Source organism: Cyrtonyx montezumae, unplaced genomic scaffold, assembly GCF_038088225.1.
Source record: "Cyrtonyx montezumae isolate F1298 unplaced genomic scaffold, pur_monq_1.0 scaffold_16, whole genome shotgun sequence".
Taxonomy (NCBI): Eukaryota; Metazoa; Chordata; class Aves; order Galliformes; family Odontophoridae; genus Cyrtonyx; species Cyrtonyx montezumae.
Window position 1 is genome coordinate 12399643 of NW_027071892.1, and position 17300 is coordinate 12416942.

Genomic DNA, 17300 nt, shown 5'->3' on the forward strand with positions numbered 1-17300 from the left:
ACAACAACAATGAAACTCAATCTGTTCACGTTAGTAATCTTATGGGCCCAGTCCTGCCACCACTGAAATGCATGAGTGTCTTGGTGGGTGACTTCAGCAGGGTGATTCACTTGCATGCAGTATTCTTGCTATCTCTGGCACTGCACTGATTCCTTAAAAAGAAGATTGTTAAAGCAGTAAGTTCAGAGTTATTGCTGAACCTCTCTCCTTAATCTGCCCTAAAGAGACAGTGGGATGAAATTTGTATTTTTTTTTGTTGTTGAGATATATTTTTTTAATTTTTTGTTTCACAACTCTTTTACTTTCTTTGGAAGCTATTTTTTTGTATTTAATTTCCTATGGAGGGGGAGGAAAAACAAAACAAAACTAAAACACTTTCATGGATGGTTTTGATATCGTGTGAACCTTACTTACACCAGAACTTGAAGAGCATGCCATCACAGTGCTGGCTAATTGTGTGTGATTACAGAGGTTGAGTGGTAGCATGATTAGTAATCAGCCAGTCCTCAAGCATAGATAGAAAATGTGCTCAGTGACACATGATTCAAATTCACGAGCAGGGGAGGAAGGAGTAGGAACTGTGGTGGGAAGGGGGACAATCACATTCATGTCTTCACTTCAGAACGACCAGTTCATCTCATCATAGGGGAAGCTGAAAAGTGGAAAGGGGATCCTTGACTTGGTAGTTGGACAGATCTCTTGCAACCTGTTTAGGAATAAAAATAGGGTGTTTGGTTTATTTTTTCCTGATGCCTGGTGTTCTGAACAGAAGCTCTGGTAGTGCTATCTGCTCTCAGCAATGAGGCAGTCCTCAGAAGAGCTGACGTGTTGCACACAGTGTGCTGTGGCAAGAGCTTGCTTTACTGCTGGCGTTTCCTGCTGTAGGAAGGGCACCATCCCTCTGGAACTGCTGAGACATATGTTCCTTCTGTGTCTGTAGGCCAAGGTCCTGCCTCCCCTTCCCCTACTGCTCTTTTGCTTCAGAAAAAGCACACTCCTTTCTGCAGGGGCTTTAGTTATGCAAGATGTTTCCTGGTTCTTCAGGAACTGTTTGCGCTGATGCCCTGAAAGGGGAACTGAGTCCTGGTGCCTTAGGCTGGTTTCTGGGAGGAGAGAAAGATGAGATTTTATTTTTATTTTTGCAGAGGAACTTGACTTGACAGCCGTCTGTGTGGTCTCTGGGGAAGTGCATGAGCTGGGGAAGGAGGGCAGTGCATTGCTGCACCTATAAACAATGGAGCTTTTGCATTGGTGAAGCAAGGAATGGGCTGTAGGATAAATGTGGTTTCTGGAGGGGCATACTGATAGGTGGAGAGAGAGAAATTCCTTTCTACTGTCCTGCAGTACAGGTAGGCAGCAGGGGAGGGGGTCTTCTCTGTTCCTGTATTCCCAGCTGTCCATAGTAGGTGGCTGAGGTTGTATGGAGGCAGAAGATCTTGCTCGACCTGTTTGCAGCAAACTATCTGTGGAAGGAGAGAGATAAGAGGATACTAATGCTCGTGTCTCTGCCTCATCTGGGAGGGCAATGGGGAGTTCACCGTGTAAATAGGGTATATCCAGTGGGTGGGCTGGCCTGGTGCATTCTGTTTAGCTTCCTTTCTGAGAACAGATGGTGAAAACTGAGCTGTGATGATCCTGCCGCATTGTTTGTCCGTTACTTTCCCTGGCTTTTTGTTTGTTTGTTTTTTTTCCTCTTCTCATTCCTTCTGTTTTCTCCTTCTTGCCGCAGGGCTGTTCCTTTAGGGTTGTCACCTTGTCACTGACACACACCACAGCGTTTCACTTGCTTGCACTGTATTTTTCATGCACGTTGAGGCTGCACTCTCTTTTTCTCTCTTTCTTGCGTCATCACAGTTGTATTTGGCTGCCATGGACAGTAGCAGCCATATGAGCTGGCAGCTTAAGCCCTCGGACAGTGCACGGACATACTGGTAACAGCGCCCGCAAATGGAACAGGTACTGGAAAAAAAAAGGTCCTCCTTGCTCAACCCCTTCTCCACTCCCAACCACTCCTCATCCCTGCACTGTTTATCCCAGGCCAGTGCCTTTTATTTCTTCACATTCCTTTCCTCTGCACCTCCCACCCCATCCCCTCCTGCCAAGGGTTAAAATTACATAGTTTTGCTCTGGTGCAGACTCAAGCAGCAGATTTAACCCTGGAAAGGCTTCTGGTGCTCGATGTGATGGCTACAGAGGCCCATGCCTCACAACGGCTCACTCATGGCTGCTTTGCCTCAGAGTCCACACTGGAGAACAGCTTCAACGCTTAGTCCTGAGCACTGCTTAATTGTGGAATTAATGGTGCACTTGAAATGCAGAATAGAAGTTCTCCCATCCCAAGAAGCTGTTTTATACCAAGAACCAATCTAGCAGCTTTTCAGTCAGGACCAGTTCTTTTGTTTCCACTTTTTGGCTTCCCTTGATCCCTGCTGCTGTTCTTTTTGTACTGACTGCTCATAGCAGCATGTGTCCCAAACCACAGATGTTTATCTGCCATGTGCTTTAAGCTCCTCAGTAGGGTTTTTAATGTGTTGAAAGGCTCTGGTTGGTAGTGGTGGCCTGTCCTGAAGAGTTATTTCAATACCCGTTAGATCTGTGTGCAGCTTCTCCTTGCATTTAAAGTCAGAAAGGAGTCAGTTTAAAGACAACTTCCCTAAGGATCCAGGTGTAAGCACTAAGATTTATTTCACTCTGTTTCAAAACCTTTTACTGTTTTGTTTGTTCTGTGTATGTCCAACTCATTTCATCCATCTCCCATGGGCACTGTGAATGGGGGCCCCCTTAGCATCGTTTCACTGTCTGAATTTTCAATGTGCTGTTGTTGCTGATGGTCTCCAAGGGTAGCCAGTGTGTCTTATCCTCACAGTGGTCCCTCAGAAAGCCACTTGCTTACGGAAAGAGTAGGTGGTCTGCATTAGGCCTTAGAGTTTTTAGCTTGGTTGAGTCCAGGGTGTAATGAAAGCTCACAGTCAGCTCACCTGGTGTAAAGGACACCGTGCTCCCTCAAGGGAGCTACAGCCATGCAGTGACTGGAAGGTGCTGCTTCCAGTTGGAATAAAGGGCCTATTGTTTTTGGCCTGTGCAGTCAGTGACCCATATCTTAATTCTGTTCCCAGAAGGACGTGTCCATAAAGCTGCTCTTCCTCCATTTCTGCTGCTCTTGCTCTGCTCTTGCTGGGACTTAGCCTTGCACTGGATTTCTTTCTGTCATGTTGCTGCTTGGTCTGTGCTCTTGGTGCCTCTTGCCATTTGTCTGCCTGCCTCGTGATGTGCTGGGAAGCGTGCTGTCTGACTTGGATGTCTCAGTGCCCTCTGCTGTGGTGCATGAACACAATCCTGTCTTGAAGCATGGTGCTGGCACCCGTGGAAGGGTCTCAACTTCCTTCAGTCTTAAGCCTTTAAAGACTGCTCCTGGGCTCATGGTGGTCTTTCTGCTTCCTGCAGGTGGTATTGTAGCAAAGTCAGAAAACTGCTTATGAGTCTATCCCATGAAATAAAAAACTGCCTGGTGGGGGAAAATTCTAAGGTCTTCATTCTGAGCTTGAAATATCTTCTGGGCTGGGACACGACCTCAGTCTTTACTGCCTTCTGTTTCCCTAAGGTCACACCCAGAGTTAATGTGTCTGTAGGGCTAAGAAAAAGCCTTTACATTCTTTCCAAGACTCTAAAAACAAACAAAACAAACAAACTCTGTTTTTTTTTTTACTTGGTTGACTTAAATCTCTTTGAATTCAAAACCCACTGACTGGAATTGGCTGTTTCCCTCCGTGTTGTCCCTCTCATTCATAATGATACCAAACCCTGTGTGTTTGCTGTGCTGTAGCTATTTGAGAGATGGACCAACCTTTGAGAACTCGACTCCAGAAGCTTTGGCCTTTATTGGCTTGCTAAAATAGCTCTGGCAGGAAATCAGTCAGGGTAACCAGAGATGTATTTTTTTAATTACGAATGGTTTTTACTTGGAGTCATGGTTTCACACGGTAAGTGATCTTCCAGAGCAGCAATGTTGGCAGTGAGGTACTCATGATCTGCACAGTTCACGGGACTTGGTAGAATTTATGGTCTCTAAAATTAACCGATTATTCTCATTATTATTATTTTTTGCAACCAATGATTCCTTTGTATGCAACCTACCTGTGCTAAATCACCTCACAAACTATACCTATGAAAGTTTATGCCCTAAAAGCGGCTAGAAGTGAATGAGAGATTCTTTTTCTTTTTAAGAAATGCAAAATAAACTCTTGTGCGATCAGCTGTGTTTGTCCTAGCTGCCTGGTAAGTGTCTGGGAGGTGTGCTGTGTTGGGTAGCACAATCTACCTGGAGGAATGGCAGCAAGAAGTCTGTTAGGTCTGTTAGGCCCTCTGCTCAGGGTAGCTAACAGTGTGGCGAAGGCATCGACCTCATTGCTGTTTTTAAAAGGGTACAAGAGGGCTTATAGGAACCCGGGTGCTGAGAGTACTGGAAGAATAGAAGCATTGTGCATGTACTTTGCCTTCTATGAAAGCTCTTCTTTAAAGCAAACTAAGTGCAACAGTGTGCATGATGGCTGTGTCAGGCAGTGTATCCAGGTCACCTGAGAGCAGAGACCAAGACTTCTTTAGCTCCTAATTGTGTTCAGGCTTGAAAGTCTTTAGATCCTTTTTTAAAAGATGCTAAAGCCGTAGTTATTTTAATTGTGAATAGTATCGTTTGGTTTCATATCCATGTGACTGGCAAGTTTCTGCTGGTACATCTTCATCTGTTGGCCTGCCCAGATGTGGGGATCTGTGTGTTCTGCAGCATCTTTCCATTGCTTCACAGCAAAGGATGTGCTGAAGGGCGTAGATGAGATTGCTGCTGACAGCGTGTGGAGCAAAGCCTTCACGCATTGAGTCTAATGTAGTGACTGGATATTTGGTGCATGCTTTTAGAGCTGTGCTGTGCTGGTTAAAAGAGGTGTGAGGAAGTTCTGTTCCGAATTTTCAACCCAACTTTTCATGACCATTTTAAAATATCCTTAACAGAAGGAATAACCAATTCAAACTGTAGTGGGGAAAAAGGTTCTAAGGTACAAAAATCCTGAGTTAAGGAGAGAACATCAGCCCTAACTCTGACTATTGAGTCTTGATTTGTTCCTTGTGGTGGATTGCAGCAGGTAGGTTTGAATGTAAAATGCGTTCTACTTGGCTGTCCAAATCTCATGATCCTGATTACTTTGTTTCAGTGACACTTAAGCTACTGTGGGTATTTTCTTGGGGGAGGAAGGAGCAAATTCTTTTCAACTTCTCCTTACACAGTGGGTACATTATTGAACCATTGTTCATCAAACGTTCCATCTTGATGGTTATTGTTCTAAAGAAAGTTGATGCTGCAAGTTGTGTGCTGAATCTATAGGATTTCCATGATCCTGGAGGTTTTTTTTCTAAATGCTTCTTGCAAAACCTTAACAACTGTGAATTCTCTGTTCGTACTCATCTCCTATCATGCTTTACCTATGGAATACAAATGGAAAGTGAGCAATCAAATGCATTTTGCCTTCTAAGATGCTCTTCTTAGCATGATGCTTGGCTGGAAATTACAACATTACACTATCTGAATGTGTCCTGCATATCCGGTGAGGTCTTCCAAGCTTTTCTGAGCCTGCTGGGTTAGTCTCATGTTTTAATGATGCCCTAGACTTCATTTCCAGAACAGCACTCATATTTCATGAACTGTATGGAATATAGTCCTTAAACTGGCTCAGCTTGGCATTTTCTAGCTTTTCTTTCTCACTGGTGGAAAAAAAAAATACATCTTAAAGAGAATGTGCGTACCCTTTATCTTCTAAATATAGATGCTGTTTCTGGGCCGGGGTTTTATATTAAAATCCATGCTCTGCAGAAGGTTTTCCAATTATGGAAGATACTAACAGATGAGTGTGCATATAACCCACAGGTATCTTTGACTTGTCTAGATGGGGTCAGCCCTGCTGAAGGAGCAGCATCTCTCTTCTATTGTGCAGAAATTCAGCCCGCTTTGGTCTTTGAATGAAAACTGGAAGTGCGTTAATTCTCTGAAACCTCCTTAGAATAGCTGAGCTTTTGAAAGCCTGAGGATGCCTCCATGTTCTTTCCCAGTGGACAAGATAAATCACAGCTCCTGGTGTGGAACTGCCTTCCAGTTGTCTCTTTGCCAGCTTAACTGGCTATTTTATGTGGTACAGTTTTAAAGGTGATAATAAGTTAGTATGCAGAAGAGCACTCCTGGGAAGTAAGATGTGGATATTACAGAATTATTCAAGCTCCTGGTATTTAAAAGAGGAAAAAAAAAAAAAAACCACCTGTCCTCACTGCTCAGTTTTGAGTATCGTGGTAGCTGAATCCCAGAAGCATTAACATGGCCATGATCAAAGCACTGTACACAATGACACAAAGAGGCAGAGGCTCTTGTTCTTACTGCAGTGTATGAGTTGCATGCTTTTCAGCTCAGTATCCAAAGCTGGATGGCATGCTGCCCTGGTAGGTTCTGGGAGGTGTTTGGAATTACCTTGCTTAGCATCAAAAAATTAAATAACAACCCCCGAAACAGAGACACCTCATGTCTTTGTGAGCTTCTTTTCTCAGCCCCAAGCTGGAGTCTTGTCTACCACTGTGTGGTATGTGGGCTGGATCCCATGCCATGGTGGGTAATTAACCACCTGGTAACTGTTAGCTAATATCTTGTTGGATGGCAGCCTGTTTCTAGTCTGGTGGGGTCTGTTCTTTCTCAGGCATAAATTGTTGCGGGGATTCATTCTTCCACACTTTCCAACTGTCCATCTGTGGTGCATGCAGTCTTCTGATGACCTCATTGCAGAGAAATGCAATGAACTTTACACCTATTTTCTTTTCAACCTCCTTTTCTGGCGGTTGAAAGAGGCAGCGTGACTAAAAGAGGATGAAGGTGTGAAGTGGTTTTTTACACCTGTATCATTTCCATTTCCCTTTCTTCTCCCAAGTGAAATAAGGCACATTTTGACTCTGTGACTGTAGGACTTCCTTCTCTATAGAGAGCTTGGATAAATCATTAACCTATCTGCACTGACCTGGCCTGCATCCTTGCAGCAGGTTATAACAGTGTGCTGCTCAGAGTTGGCTACAAATGACTTGTGAAACTTTCCTTGTCAGACCAAGCTGGCAGCTCCTTGATGCACAGCAAATATACTGCTGATGTTATGCTGGGAAGTGGTTGCAATCTGTCATTCTGTTCCAGCATTATTCATTCTGACTGACTTCTCTGTTCTGTTTTTGTTTGTTTGTTGTTTTTTTTTTGTCTTGTTTTTCTCCAGTACACCTCCAGCATGAGAGCCAAATACCTCGCCACCAACCAACCTCGTCCAGATGCTGGCAGTGTGCATTAAGATGCAAAAGCAAAAAATAAAAAAATAAAAAAAAGCAACAACAAAAATACAACACAACAGCAACAAAAAACCCACATGTGCAGTCAGACAAAACAATGTGCCAACTGCTGTGTCCCTGTGCTGTCCTCATAGAACAATCCTGCTGCTCTGCCCAAAATCTAGTGCAGCTCCTTCTGTTTCTCCAGCTCAGAACACCCCTCCAACCTCGTACCTGCCCACTGGAGTGGAAGCCCCTTTTGGATTCAAGCCTTCACTTTGTTGCACCTGATGTGCAAAAGAGAGCAAGCACGTGCAGGCAAGCAGCTGAGAGATTACCTGCCTGCCCTGGGCTCCACCTGCCTGGGGCCAGCTTTGTCAGAGTAACCTGGTAGAAAGCGTTGGTGAATATCTTGTGCCTGCATTTTTTCTCCTTCAGTTCCCCAGAAGGACGTGGTAGATCTTCTGCTGTGGGATCAGCAGAGCTGCTCAGTCTGTTGAATGCTGAAGAGGCAGAGGCTCAGTGTCTGTGGCTAGTATGCAACCAGGGGAAGCTGAGTTGATACTCAACACGATATTTTGGTGGGAGTCCCCTGGTCCACTGCCCTGTGTGGGGGAAGGGAAACCCCTGCCTCTTGGTATCACTGCATATCCACTGTAATTTGGGAGCTAGTGGTTCTGTTCTAGGAAAAAAAACACTCCACGACCCTGATAACTTTTTTTGTAAACCACTAAGAAAACACCTTTTTCTTTCCCACTGTAGCTAGCATGTGAATTCTCAAGGAGGAGCAGAGAATCCCAGCACCATTTAATTACCCTTGTCCATTGCTCTGAACCTGACCTCTCTGCTCCATCAGGGAAGCCCAGGTACTTGCAGATGGTATTCTGCAGCAGGGTGCTGCCTTTATCAGGCTGACACAGATCAAACAGGAGCCAGCTGCCACCCACTTGGTGCCAAACTTTTCCAGGAAAAGACTTTGTGGTGGGGATTTTTGCACTAAAGAGTTTCAGCTCTCTGATGCCAGGTCTTGTGGACAGTCAGCTTGTGGAAAACAAGAGGAGCTGCAAGCACCGATGAATTTATACTAAATGCAAGCTCTCCCTGCAGGAGTGACCTGTGAACTCTGCTGGACTTCCTTCTCCTTTTTTTTTTTTTTTTTTAATCACAATTTACAGCACAGGGTTGCTGAACTGGCACTGAAGGAGGTTTTTTTGGAGCCTCAGTCCTAACAAACTCACTGGATCATCAGTATATCTTCTGTGCTTCAGAATCAGAAGCCCAAATGCCATCTGGAAAACGTCGTGACTCTCAGAACATGGTTTTACTCTATTTGTTTTTTGTTTTTCAAGGCACATTGCTAACCACTATCTGACCATGTTAGGGCACATGTAGGCATTTTTCTAGCCGTGAGGCAGAACAAAGCTTGCAAAGGGGCAGCTGGGTGCCTGCAAAGGGCAACGTCCTCCACTGGTGCTGTACTTTTCACTGAAGAGCAGGGTTCCCAACAGGCACTGACAGCTTCCTACTGGAAGAGGAGTCTGCCCCGTGTGGGGTTGGTAGTAGTGTAGAGTAATGGCCTTCCAGTAGGGAAACTGTGATGTTCTGTCGTCGTTTCTTTTGTTTGTTTTACCTCTGAGCAGGAGCATCTTAGTGTAGCTGCTGAGCAGGGCATTAAGTAACTGGCAGAAGAAGTGGAGTGGGAAATATCCCTCAAACTGGAGCTGATTGGCAGAGGAGGTTAATCTTCACCTCCGCGATGTTCAGACTCAGGGTCTGTTGATCCCACGTTTGCTGTACGAGGCGCAAAATCTACCGATCTGCCTTTCCTCAAGCCAGTTGCCTTCTTGCAGTGAGGTAAGAGTTGCTCCTCGCAGGCAGCTGAGATGATGGCATTTGCTGTAAAAGGGCACCAGCTGTGTGGAAAGCAAGCTTTGTGCTCCTCTCAAGAAGATAAACCACTAACAGACTGACAAAGATATAGGCCAGCTTTTACCATTCACAGGAATGAGAAGAGGCATCTCACAGGCGGGACGGGATTCGGGAGAAGACTTCACCGTAAATCTCTGGAAGCAGGATTTTCTTGCTCAGGACTGAGTAGGCCTTTCAGACACGTTTGATGGGCTTCACACTGAAACATACCTCGGTGTTATCGAATAACAAGGGCAGGGGGAGTGCTGCAGGGTGGGACACTGTGGCTCACGAGCACCAGATTTTCCGCCCTGCCCTAAAGCCTACCAGAAGGCGCAGGACTAGAGCATGTGGCATGGTTAGCTTGCAGGGTCCAAAGGGTGGAACTGTTATCCAGGGGCAGCAGAACCTTCCCCTCGCTTTGAAGAAGAAAGAAGCAGGAGACACACAATCCTGCAAGGATGTGCCCAGATTGCTACTTAGGCTATCGATTTTAGGGGGGCTGCCCTAAATCTGTGGCCCGATCCTACCCACTGAAGGCAGTGTTCTGGAAGCTGGAGGGTGTGAGGAGCCCTTGAAGACAGGTGCTTCTGTATATTGCCTTTGCTGTATACAGAATGCAGCTGGAACATGAGTGTGGCTGTGCTTTGGGAGGGGCTGGATCTGAGCTGTCACAGTGGCACTGCCTGCTGCAGCGGGGGTGATGGGGGAGCCTATGTCTCTTGTTTGCAGCATCTAATGCAGCAGCCACCTTGACTTGCTTCTTTCCAAGCCACCCTTACCACTCAGAACAACTTCTGACAACGCTTGGGGCTTGCAGCAAGGCACAGACGTGGAGACATGTGCTCTCTGACTTCAAAATATAACTGGAAAGAATGTTTTGGAGATGACATTTTGCTCTCTGGAGGCCGGCATAACATGACTGCAGTGTGAGCTGTGTACATTTGTCCAGCCAGCACTTCCTTTACTTGACATGGATATTGCACTTTTGTAAAGCATCCTGGAACTCTGCTGCCCCGCTGCATGCTGTGCAGAGCGCTGGATAGGAAACACAGACAAATGGTTTGGTTTTCTTTTAGTATTGTTATTACTTTTTTTATTATTTTTATTTTTTATTTTTACTGGAACCTTGAGCAACAGCATGGCATTTCTGCAGGCTGGTCTGAGTAGATCTGCTGAAGAACAGATGGCCTTTGCCTATTCCTATGGCTGCGACGCAATCAGTCTCATCCATATGGTCACATTTTGTCTGAGGAGGGGACTCTCAGAAGCCAAGATCTCCCAGACTCTGTGCCTCCCTCTCGAGTGAACAGCAGGTGCTATCTGGCAAAGACTCATCTGTTCTAGATGGCATTCATGGTTGAGGGAGTCCAAACTCTTTGAGCTCTAGGAGGGAAAGCTGTAGAGATTTCTCTCTCTTCCATTGCGTGTCTTTGTTCTTAATGTGACAAAATGCCAAGGCCATATCGCTTGGTGTGTCCCAGCTGCCCTTATCAGAACATTTATCATGTTACTGGTTGCTAACAAAGGGGTCCAGAATTCAGGGGAGCTGAGATTGGCCTCTGGACACCTCAGTGACTGCAGAAGGAAGGAGGCTCGTCCAGCTGAAGGTGACTGCATCGCTGAAGACACTTCATGTTACTTTTTCAGAAGCACAAATGTGGTCATTGGCTTGTCTGGTTGGCTTGGTTTATTTCCGCTACATCATCATGTGTGAATGACTTTTTCTTTTGAAACTGAGAACTCTTCCAAGCACACGAACATCTCCACAATGTGAAATGTAAATAGCATGTTGGACTCTCGTGTCCAGTGTTCAAGACTGCATTGTAATTGTAAAGGAAATCGAATCAAGACTTGGCTGTGAATTTCTTGTGCTGTCTTGGGAATATAACTGTAGTGTTTGTATCCTGTATGTATTATTAAACTGAGTTCATTTTATGTGCTGATAAAAGGGTTCAAGCTAAGGTTTTTAGCGTGCATCCATGTATCCAAATGTGAAGGATGGAGTGCTCCCTTCCCCTCCTGTCCTTTTTAAGTTTTCTCCATTTGGTAGCTGTTAATTTTCCGTGTACAGTCATCTCAGCCAAGATGCAAGGATGTTCATTAGAGTGCTTTGAGGAGGACGCAGTGCATGAGGATTTCAGTGATCCTAAGTCAGGATTTTCCATAGCTGTTCCCTAAAAATATGTTGTGTTCACATGAAAAGTTTGGCCTTCCTGAGAGTAAATGCTTTCGCAGGGGGCTGCTTAGCCATCACTCATGAGAACTCTGGGTACTGCAAGGCGTTAGCAGGCAGGAGTGAGTGGATACCTGTAAGAGCAAGGTACAGATCCCCATATTGATATGTACATGTTTGACTTCTGGTCTTGTCACTTTTCCTTCTAGCAGCAACAGAAATCATGTGCAGAAATCAGGATCTGAAGAGGAGGGAAGTGTTGTGGCTTGTTGGTTGTAGCCACCCTGCCTGACGTAGGGTTAGGTGGGTTTCTACTTAAGTGGGGAAGGGTCTTCAAAGCACTTCCTACGTGGGGAGCAAGGAGAAGCCAACATCTTCCCCCTAGAATCAGTCAGTGTAACCCACTGAACGCGTTGGGCGGGGAGTAGGTCTTACAGCTTGAAAGATGGGGCCTGGCAGGGCCGAGTCTGTCCTGTAAGCACATGGCTTCTGTTATCACCCATGGCTCTCACTTTCCAGAAGTGATGGGGATGTGTGCCGCAGGTGGCTTCTCCACTCCTTCCAGCAGAAGCATGAGCTGTGTTGGTGGCAGTGCCTGGATGGCTAATGAGCGGCCTGTGCTTTTGGGGGAACAGTGTGGTTCCCCAGCGGAGCCCTCTGGTGCGTGTTGCCCAAGAAGAAGGGCTGTCACAGAGCCTGGAGCTCCCAGGTGCTCACCCAGCCCCCACGGCCACGTGAACAAAGCAGAACATAAACGGCCGTGCAACCAGAACGTTCAAAACCCTCCTTTCCTGAAGAGGAAAACCGTAGCATGAAGCTCTTAGGTGCTCTGCGTATTCGATACCACATCGTTCCTCGCTATGCAATTCCCAACTCCTTCCTTCCTCTTCCTCCTCCCATCTCACACGGAGACTTCTCCAGCAGTCTCTGCACCGGGGGGGGGGGGGGGCACCGGAGTGCCCGAACAGCTTCGTGCCATTCATTGTCCTCCACGTCAGGTCTGGGTGCCTCAGGTGCCTCAGGTCCCTTGACAGCGGGCGGCCCCACGAGGCGTAGTGCATCATTCAGAGGGAAGTTCTTTTCTTGGACACTGTGCACAGAAACCTAAAGATGAACACGTTCCTGGCCTTTTTGTATCTCTTCTGTTTTTCTTCTTAACCATAATGGTTGTATATCATACCACTTTATATACATATATAATATATAAATATATATAATTTTTGTTTCTTTCTTTTTTTTTTCTTTTTTTTTTTAACTTTGGACCTGCTAGTTTCTTTCGAGTGTTCCTGCACTTACCCAAAATGTTTTTAAATTGTGAGGGTTAAAGAGGATTGAGCCCATTTTTGTATCTTTACTTTTAATTCTGTAGTTCTATTGATTGTAATGTAGCTATTTTTTACTGTAACTTTTTGGTTTGCAAATACTAAAAAAAAAAAAAAAAAATAACGACCCTAAATGTAATTTCTGTGGTTTCTATTCAGCTTGGGTTTCATGTTTTAAAAATAAACGATATAAAACCACTGTTCCTACGCATTGATTCGCGCTGTTTGCAAACCTGCCTGAATGTTTGGTACCTCTCGTGCAGTGCAGTAGCTCTGCGGGCCGAGGGCAGGCAGCAGAGCTGGGAGATGGCTGTTAGAGGGGGAAGAGAAGGGCCGTGTACATCGGGTACCACCTCACCCAGAGCTGATGCCCCTGACGGTAAGCAGGTGAATATTTTACCAGGTGGACCGTTCTCCAAGGGGTGGGAGCTCAGAGAGCAGCAGCCCGTGCCCTTTTCTCAGTGCTGGCAGCTGGCTGTGCCCTCCAGGCTTCGCTCACCTGCGTAGGTTGGGGCAGGGCTGGTGCCTGCGTGATGGAAGGGAGCGTGAGGTACGTGTTTGGATACACCTCGCCCTCAGTAGTGGTCCGTTAGATCTCCATCCTCGGAGATGAGGCACAGAGGGATGCCCTGGGGAGATGCTTTCAAATGTCTTTGTGCCTTGCAGGGGCTCCGGTTTTCCCGTTTCCCAGGGAGGGCAGCAGGCATTGCCCTCGCCCCGAGCCGGCAGCTCTCGGAGCTGGGGATCCCCCCCGCAGGGATCGGACAGGCTCGCACAGCTCAAAGGCCGAACGGGGAGAACCAGATCTGTCTGACCGCGTGGGGATGCTGAAGTCCTGTACTCGGCAATCGGAAAGGTTTAAGGCGGAGGCAGCCACAGGAGGAGCGAGCAGGCAGCAGTGCTCAGCAGGGCTGAGCCCCCCCAGCCGGCTCCTTGGGGCTCAGCAGCCTGCTCTCCCCACCGTGAGCACGGTGAGATCGGCTCCGCGCTCAGGAAGGGCCGTTAATCCCTCCCGGCTGTGCAGGAATCAGAGAGGTGTTGCCGATGTGGTGATGAGCGGCTCTGCTCTCGCCCCTCCCCCCCTTCCTCTTCCCACCGGCCGAACAGCGCGGCGTGGGATGCTCTTACCCCATCAATCATCGCTCAGATGATTTGCTCTGAATGCAGCCGCTGGGGGATTGGGATGGGATGCAATGTGATGCTCCGGATGGGAGCAGGCACAGCCCCTGCCCCACACACTGCCCATGACCCCCCCCCCACCCATGATGACTTTTTGTTGGGGGGGTGTCCCAGTTTGACGCATTTTTAATGCCCTGGTGCAGACTGAGGTGAGCCAGGGTCTGTATTGGCCACAGTGCACACATGCTCAGCTCATCATTCACGTCTTTGTTCTGCAAAAGCATGAGACAGTCACTGGCACATGGCTGGAGCATCACCTGCACTGTCACGAGGGTCCCCTGCACCTAAGGGGGGGCGGCAAGCACAAACTGAGAGCTGACCCCCTCAACAGAGGCATCCCGGAGTGGGCTCTGCAGTGGGACCATGTAGCTGTATAGTGGGGCCATACAGTAGAGCCGTATAGTGGAGCCTTATAGTGGGACCACAGCTTTGTCCTGCAGTGCCGTGGGAAGTGCTCCCAGCTGTGTTTAAGATGCTCAATTCATCTCCCGTGCTCCTCCTCCTCCTCCGCTCTTGGCTCACGACGCTGCTTCAGGAGTACAGTGCTCGGCTGAGGCAAACCAGAAGCAGCCGGGGGCCGGGAGCTGGGGCTGGGGGGGGGGGGGGAAATGAGAGGGGAATTGATTTTGACAGGGACACGGCTGCTCTTAGGAGGCAGGAAGAGAAAAACACACTTTGGAGGGCTTGGGAGCGTTATTATTATTATTTTTTTAATCATCTGCAAGATGGGATGCAGTGTGGGAAACAGCACAAATGTTCAGGGGGAGGTGGGGGCTGCAGGGGGCTGCTTTGGGGGCAGCTGCCCTGCACGGGCCTGTCCCATTGACAGGCTCTGATTTCACAGTGCTGGGATGGGCAATGTCCAGTCCAGGTAGGCCGACAAGCAGCTGGGTGATGGATGGATGCGCGCGTTGCTCAGCTCCCGCGATTCAGCTGCTTTTATCTTCATTTCCCACAACCATTCCCAGTTTGCTGGCTGGAAGTGGAGCTTGGAGAGGACTCACACAAGTTTCCCCGTCTCCTGCCCACCCCTCCCGTCCCGATTCACAAATATTTCTCACCGGGGCTGCTGCCAGGAGCCGTGCTTGCCCTATTGCAGCGCTAACACAAGTCCCCCCGCGCCGCGAGCAGCTGGGAAAGCAGCAATTCACACAGAGCCCGGCACGCACAGTGACCCAAATGCAAATTTATTAAAAAAAATAAATAAATAAAAAGGGTGTGTGTGTTCGGGGCGGGGGTGAGAGAAGAGAGAGAGCAGCAAAAATGACTGACACAGAGCCTTCCTCTCTGCCCTCAGTGCTGCAGTCCTCCCTGCGGGGCCGGGGAAGCCTTGGCCCCCCGCAGCAGCCGTGTCCCCACCGGCCCGATTTGCCCCCTCCCTCCAAAAGGCACCGAGTTGTCGGCAGCAGTGAGGGTAAACAGGACGTCCCACACCGTCCCACAGCAGCGCAGATGAAAGCGGGTTGTCCCGACGCGCCCGCCAAGTATGTGAGAGCAGCAGGGCCGGGCTTCGTTGCCCTTTTATTTATTAATGCGTTTATTTATTTACTTTCCAGCCCACGAGTAAAGAGGGAGAGGCCGCTGTGTTCTGCCCGCGCTGCTCCCCAGGGCACGCTGTGTGCTTTCCTTTCTTTTTCTTTTTCCCCTTTATATTCTTTCTGGTTTTATATTTTGGTGTTTCACCATCCCCCTCCCCCCTTACTCCCTACCACCCCCCAACTCCTGGAAGCCCCAACCCAGCGCTGTGCCTCCCCCCCACTGCAGGAAGAGGAGGGGGAGTGGGAGCACACATTTGGGGGTTTTCTGGACACGGGCACTTAGGGCTGCCCTGGATGCCCCAATGGGACCACCAAGGGGAGGCACAGCACAGAAAGGGGTTGTCCTGGGGCCCCTCCACCCATATCACCCCAAGAAAGGGCCGTCTGGGGGCTCTTCCTTCATCCTGGGGCTGTCGGGGTGTGTCGGGGTGAGGGGTTGGTGCTTTAGCACACGCTGACTTCCTGCCTGGGTGTATTTTTAGCGCTGATAACTGAGAAGTTCAAGCGAAACTGGAAAGTAAGCGTCTTGAGAAAAAAAAAAACAGCTCTCGTAGAGCCGCTGGGTGAAGAGGAAGGCGGGGGACAGAGGAAGATGACTCGCAGATGAAAGCCACTCGGGTTGAGTACAACAGTGCTGAGTGAGGAAGCCAGGATGGGGGGGGGGGGTAGATGTGATGCTGTCCCTACAGCGCACTGAGGGCTGGGGGCTGCCCCCATGGCTGGTGGTGTTGGGAAGGGGCCCACCCCACAGCCCCCCGCAGCTTTCCCACGCGGCCGCCCGCCCGCAGCTCTTCGCACCTCCCCGCCAACAGCCGGCTCGCACCTCCGCTCCCAGCCCCGAGCCTGGGAAAAGCCCTTCCCGAGGTGCTAAACCCCGATAGAGCCTTTTGGGGAAGGGGAAGGAGGAGATGAGCCCCGCTCCGTGGGGTCGGTACCCGTGAGAACAGAGGCGGGTGATGGCTGCATGGGGAGCACCCGCGCAGCGCAACGCACAGAGACACGGAGCCGGAGCGGGGTCAGCCCAAAGCTGCTTTATTGGCGACGGCGGCAGCGATCGGGTTCACGTCCCTGAGAACACGCTGCCCACACCCGTTCCCCATCCCACAGCTATCGCCTGTAGACACATCCTACTTACAGAAAGCACAGAGTGACGTTCCAGATACTGGAACATATAAATTAAGGTAAGTGATAGTTACAAGACATCGCAGGGTTGGGTTTTTTTTTGTCAATTTTTTTTCTCTTTCTTAAACAGATTATCAGAAGGTTGTTTGTCTTTTTTTTTTTTTTCTCTCTCTCTCTTTTCCGATCCACAGAAAACATATAAAAAGCATTTTAACATCTACATAATTATCCACGTTGTGTTCTGTTGTTTGTTTGGTTTTTTTTTTCTTTTTTTTTTTTCTTTTCTTTTTATAAAAAGGCACAGTAAAAAAAATACTGGCGCAATAACATATGTACAGTGCACCCATTATGGGCTATTTTCACTCAGCTTCGGGTTGGAAATGCTCAGCTCCGGCTTTGCCCTCTGCTCCCCCCCCCACAGAGGGACACAGAGGGGAATAGGGGGGACATGGAGTCCCCATCCCTTCTTGCAATGGATTACATCCATCCTTGGCTCACGGCAAACATTGCCCCAGGCATAATTTCCCAAACTGCTTTTGCTCTGGCTGCACCTGGGAAGGTGAAATCCCACTCTTGGGTTCCCCAGCAGAGCTATATCCCTGGTGCTCCAGCCCCCACAGCAGCACCCACCTGCGGGAGGATGCTCCGGCCCCACAGACTGGGAAGGGGACACCCACAAGGGGACACTCCCAAGAGCTATGTGCCAGGGGTGTGGGGTGC

General features: G+C 48.4%; 1 protein-coding gene across 2 annotated transcripts in view; it reads left to right on the plus strand.

The window, feature by feature from the left end:
• The window catches only part of TTYH3 (tweety family member 3), a 62999-nt gene extending 55226 nt beyond the window's left edge, over positions 1-7773 (plus strand). For both annotated transcript variants that reach the window (XM_065732864.1, XM_065732865.1), the window contains one exon: positions 7287-7773. In XM_065732864.1, the coding sequence (XP_065588936.1) occupies positions 7287-7358 (72 nt within the window). In that variant the 3' untranslated portion in view covers positions 7359-7773. The remainder of the gene's footprint in view (positions 1-7286) is intronic.
• The last annotated feature ends 9527 nt before the right edge of the window (positions 7774-17300 follow it).